We start from the raw sequence: 6000 nt of genomic DNA, 5'->3' as shown, positions 1-6000 counted from the left end.
GCAATCAATCAGGTGCTTCTTCAGTAAGCACCTCACTAACAAATCTGCATAGCCGCCTGCATCTTCAGATGTTTAAATGCTTCTGTATTTAAGTGCCAGAGTTTATCTTAGCATGAAGACTGAAATCAGGGGGGAAGAAAAGAGCCAGGCTAGCTTGTGTCGCCTTGCTTTCAGTGGTTTTACAAAAAGCTATACCTTGACTTTCGCTCTGTATTTAACACACACACACACACACAACTGCGGAGCTTCAAAAGAGTGTAAAGCATTGTGTGATGTATTTTTTAAATGTGCTTGTAGTGTGTGGCTTTTATAATATTTGAGTATTGCTTTATGTTCACAAGTGTCTTTGAGTCTCACGACAAACACTATACAAATATAATGTGTTATTATTATTATTGTGAAAATCTCTCTGACACCTGCTAAGAACAGGTTCACCATTTCAATGATTTCACTGAAATTTGAACACCTTGGTAAAATATTAGCCTGCTGATCTGAAGTGAGCCTCTTGCAGACTCAGAAAAGGTAAGTCATATTTTGTGATGTGTCCTTCCCCGCTGTTAGCCAACAGCACACTCAGTTGCCGGACTTTTAAATGGAGTTCAGCTCTGCTCAAAACAGAACAGCGTGTGTGCAATTCAAGCCAAACATCTGTCTTCAATAAGAGCAGAGCAGCTTAGTCCTCCTTAGAAGTGCAGGCGAAAACAAACATAAAAGCACAAAGTTAGAAGGAACATTAAACCAGGGAACTGTGAGCTGCTTAAGGCAGGGAGGAGGGGGTGCTCAGAGTAAATGGCCACATGTAAACAGAGAGGACAATCATTAGTTCAATGGAATGACTAAGTGAATGTGCACTGATGATAAAATGTTAAAGCCCCTGTGAGAAGGGTTCGACAGATTTCCCTTTATTGCCCCCCACTGGCAGTGTAAGAAATTACACTCAGTCAGTCAACGTGCAAGATGATCCCCCGCAAACTGAGGACAGAATCAAATCAACTCTTACTGCACCAATTTCACCTGGATTTATTAGACTCAGTTTTCTTCTCACAAAGACTTCCAATATCATAATTATTTGTGATGCCATAATAATGTGCATACAGTAAGGGCTTAACCAGCCAATCATAGTTTTGCTTAAATGTTTGCTATATTTTGCTGTCATATTGATTCACTGTATAAACCAGTTGTGAAAATTAACTCAAGGCTATGGAAAATACGATTTTAGAGTGTGGTTGTGTCTGTGGTTGTAGAGGGCCTCTACCTGTGCAGCAGGTAGTCCAAATTCTCTGTTGAGAAATTGAGACTACACAGACAGATAAGCCTGTGAATGTCTGATTTGCCTTACAGTAGTTTGGGTTGCACCAGTCACATTTCATTATGTGCAAATAACTAACCCTTGTGCTAACCCTAACCCTAATGAATTCAGATTTGGATTATGTGTCAGTTGTGGATGAATTTATACGTATATAAAGTGTCACGTTTGGAATCTGCTGCCGACTCTGATTTGTTATCTTCTTCCCAGCAATGGCTGCTAGCTCATATGTGTCATATGTTGGGCTTTCCACCATGCCAAACTAGCAGAGTCAAAACTGAAATAATGATAATAATAATAATAATAATAATAATAATAATAATAAAAAAACAAAAGCTGAAACACGAAGTTACAAGCCCTGTTCACACTGCCTTTTCAAGATGGGAATATTGCTCTGTTATTTCACCACACTGCCTGTATAAAAGTTAGAGGTGGAATGGGGGGACAGTTTCGTTCTGCCTCTGATACACCAGCAGATGTAGTAACAGACGCAACAGAGGCGAGTCTGTGTATAAGGGTAAGCCAGCAATGCGAGCCAGAGTTGTGACGTTCTGCCAGAGTTCACAGTCTGACAACTTAACAGATCCTTTACTGGTTGCTCAAAGTACAAGAGGTTCAAAAGAAAAGACAAATGTCTGACACTTCAACCCAATAAAGCAACATTATATGACCAAACAAAAGTAATGTTGTAGCAGCTAATATCATTGGTATCTTATATGAGGAAAAAGATGCAGAATGTATAGAGGAGAAGTGGCTGTCATCCTGTCCTACCGACTCTTCATCACACTCCTGCCCTGGAAACAACACCTGTCCCCGGCAGCGAGTGGGACAGATGACAGGCGGTGATAATTTGATGTGATCTTGAGCAAAAATCTTTAACTCACATGTGTTTGTCGCCTTCCACTAGTATGCTGTTGTAGTTACTGGCTCTGGTTACTTATATAAAACATAAAATCACCACATTTAATGAGGAATAGTCACCACGTGGTCAGCCCTCCCTCCTTAGTCTTCAGTGAACTTCCCCCCGGAAAACTGCATTCCTCTCCGTGATTGCGTGCCAGACAGGGTGGGCTGTTTACTCATGGTGATTATGGGATGTAATTTCAGGCAAAAAAAAACGTATTGCTTTCCAGGATGCAGTGGATGGGTCAGGATCTAAATCACAATACAGTGTAACAGCATCCATATGATTATAAAAAGTGTGCTGAGACATTTTTAGATTTACAGATTTATCGATTTCGGCACTATTGTGGAATCTCTGAAAAGGTCTACAGTCACACTTCTTGCAACACACAACTGGGTTGGGGGGGCCCAGGGACAGTTCATCTTTGGCTGTGTTTTGGTACAACTCTGCACGTAAACTAGTCATAGAAACTCAAATCAGCTTGGGACAGTTTGATTCGGCACTGTGCTCCACTGCTCCGATTGAAATGCTGTAGATAAATCACACAGATTTAATTCTCCTCTCCACAGGAAGTGATGAATCTAATGGCCTCTTCCATGAGGGTCCTCCAGGCACGTGTGGTAGACTGGTGATGGTGTAACCTTTTCATCAGTGCCATTCCCACACAGGACCAGGAGGTGCACTCAATGAATTGAGCTCTTGAGACTTATTCTGCTGTATCTAAAACTTTTTAAGAACTCTGTCTTTAAGAGAGGTGGTTATGGTGGAGGCCTTACTCTTCCTCTGTCCTTCTACAATGCAGGGCTTGTTGGTGTCCACACAGGGCATCTCCACGCAGTTCTCCAGACGTCCACTCGGACCGCAGCTGCACACCTCGTAGCACCCAGCAGGACCGGTACGAGTTGGCACCTGGATACGAGCATCCTGCTGCACCAGAAACTCTGAGGCCTCGCCCAGTTTACAGCCTGAACACACAAACATACACACAGATGGACTACCATATTGCAGTTTTAAGACTGCAGGGCAAACACAGTGAATCTGTGAACTCTTGTAGTAGATGGTCGTACCTGGCACGCAGAGGTATGGCTGACAGTTGAGTTCATCAAGGCAGCCTTTCCTGTTCACCTGACATAAGTGGTTGCTGGGGCAGGGGTTGGGGTTGCATGGATGGATGACCTCCTCGACGACACTGCGGCCCAGGGGACTGGGGGCTGGAGGGCAATATGAGGGCCGGATATGGAAATGCACAGCAAGATGAAACATGGCATGTGTTTCAAAATAAATAATTATTTCTCTAAATGCACTATGCATACTGTTACTCTGTTTAGAAATGGCAAAATATTTGTTAGAAGATAAGGTGGTTTTCCATTCAGGTTGACAATTAGTGTCGCGCTTGTGCCGATAGAACAGGCTGGGGTGTGGCGAGGATTTTTTAACACATTAAAAATAACAACAAATTAAAAATACATCCATAAGTTATGCTCATTAGTAATGTGGACACATTGGGTCATCCAGCACAACTTTGACAGATTTGACATAATTTGTATTCATTCTGCTGAGAGGAGACAAGAGATCATTACCATATTAACTGTAATAGAAAAGTCTATGCTAATAACAATACAGCATCATTATTGCAGCTTTCTGATAGAATGTGATGCATGTGTACTCCCCAAAGACTTTATATTAAATCTGGACACAGTGCTGGAGACTAAGCTCCATTCATTCCTATAAAAGCTGTGCAGTGGCGCTTTGAAGCCAAAAAAGCTCCACCGCCCAGGTAGGAAACTACCCAGATGTTCTGTGTTGTGAGGCCCACAGAGAGTGCGCACCAGAGACTTCTGCCGACTGACCGGCTAGCTTCTACTTTAGCACATACTTAACTTGAATGGGGATAAAATAATGTATTTGTGTGGCTCTTCTAGACTTTCCAGATTTTATCGGACCAAACGGCTCCAGTTATGACAGTGAAACGAGCCATTTCATGGGGGTTGTAATGCTCAAAAAATGTATTCACCATTTTACAGACCTTTCTTTCACAAAGTAAGCTTATGTGGAAAAGTGTTCAAAGTGTGTCACGTGATGATGTAATTACACAATTTGGCCACTACAAACACTGTATGTGTGTGTGTGTGTTTGTGTGTGTGTGTGTAGCTCAATGCACTTGTAAACACACATCTGCATTGTTGTTTGAGTATTACGTCTAATTGATTATTTGAATGATAAAAACTGTTAATTAACTCATTTGTATTGTTTATTAGAGATTATTTGGGTGTCTTTCTTTTTACCAAGAAGCCAATCTACAACACAGTTCGAGACTCCAAGCATAATATTTAAGACTTGGAACTGACTCTGCACTGATTAGCTAAACAATGACTTTTTTCTCATTGTTTGGGTTTTGGGCACAGTTATTGAATAGTTTTGTTCCATGCACTCTCATCAACCATATTTCCAGAATCAGCATGTGGCTGTTTTCAGACAATAACCCCACTGTACACCACCTGCTCTGCACCAAACAAAAGACGAGCACATTTATTGAAAGGCTCTGTGTCTGCTGAATGTAAAATTAGCCAACTGTTTGCTGAAATAACAGCCATAATAGTTTTTAGAATTAAATACTGTGAGTGTTGTCTGTCAGCTTCTGAGCGTCTGTGTTCCCCTGCCCCCTGGTGGCTACAGATTGATTTACAGGCAGATCTGGACTGATAGAAGCATGGAAATGTTTCTTTCCAGTTAATGTACTGTATGTTATTGGCATTTCCATATTTAACTAACTCACTCCAGGAGACAGTCAGTGTGTTTACATGGCACTCAAGAAGACCGTATTACTGCGTTAGCCTGACTATGAACGGATCTTTAAGATGCATGTATACACCTTAGTATGACTAAAATCGGACCGGATCGGATTTCTCATAAGCGAATTAAAGCACCCAGATTATTCGATTGATAGTCGCATTACTCCTGCATGTATACGTTTCATCAGATCGGATCGGATTTTGCGTTCTGCACAGGCACGAGATTTCTTTCCCGGGGCCGTGAGCCGGAAGTAGACGGACGGCGGTGTCTTTCCTCCGAAATCACCGCAAGAAAGAGAGCCATTGTGCATCTAGTTGTCTAGATGTAGCTTCATCTCGCTCTTCGTACGCCATCTTTCTGGAATGTCGATGCAGTTTGTTGTTGCTGGTGAGGTAAAGTGGTCAGCTGGAGGTGTCTCTGTTACCACTAGTTGAAATGGGTACAGCGCCACCTATCGTACCAGGGTATGACATGCTCCTGCCCAATAATCCGATTTTCTCACCGGCATGTATACTCGGATAATTGCAGTTGTCTGATTGAGTAGCATAGTCGAACTATGGCTGTAATCTGACTAAACTGTGCATGTAAACGTAGTGACTGACTGCTGCTCAACACTGAAGCTGTACAGACATCCCACATCCCCATGAGGAATATGTGCTATTGGTCGTGACTCACAGAGGTATCTGTGAAGGGGAATGCAGCGTTCAGGGTCATCGATAGGCGACAGCTGGCTACAGATCCTCTCTGCAGTTTGTCCTTCATGGAAACGTTTCCTGTCCCCACACTGGGTCAGGATGTCCACACAATCTGACCTGAGAACAGATAAGAGATACAGAAACACTTAAAAGTCTGTGTGACTCTGCTTGAAGGTGAAGAGGGGTGTAAACTGAGCTGGTTGAACAAAGACTGAACAAGACATGTAACCTCAGGGTGGAGTACTGTACACACACACACACACACACACACACACACAATATACAGACATGACAAAGCAGAT

General features: G+C 42.5%; 1 protein-coding gene across 1 annotated transcript in view; it reads right to left on the bottom strand.

The window, feature by feature from the left end:
• reck (reversion-inducing-cysteine-rich protein with kazal motifs) overlaps positions 1-6000 on the bottom strand; it is a 108593-nt gene that overhangs the window by 24366 nt on the left and 78227 nt on the right. Inside the window, exons 12-14 of the mRNA XM_030399071.1 lie at positions 5679-5815; positions 3278-3421; positions 2938-3175 (exon numbers count right to left, since the gene is read on the bottom strand). Coding sequence (XP_030254931.1) covers positions 2938-3175; positions 3278-3421; positions 5679-5815 — 519 coding nt within the window. The remainder of the gene's footprint in view (positions 1-2937; positions 3176-3277; positions 3422-5678; positions 5816-6000) is intronic.

This window comes from Sparus aurata, chromosome 19 (genome assembly GCF_900880675.1).
Source record: "Sparus aurata chromosome 19, fSpaAur1.1, whole genome shotgun sequence".
NCBI classification, from domain to species: Eukaryota; Metazoa; Chordata; class Actinopteri; order Spariformes; family Sparidae; genus Sparus; species Sparus aurata.
This window is presented reverse-complemented; position numbering and strand designations above follow the sequence as displayed.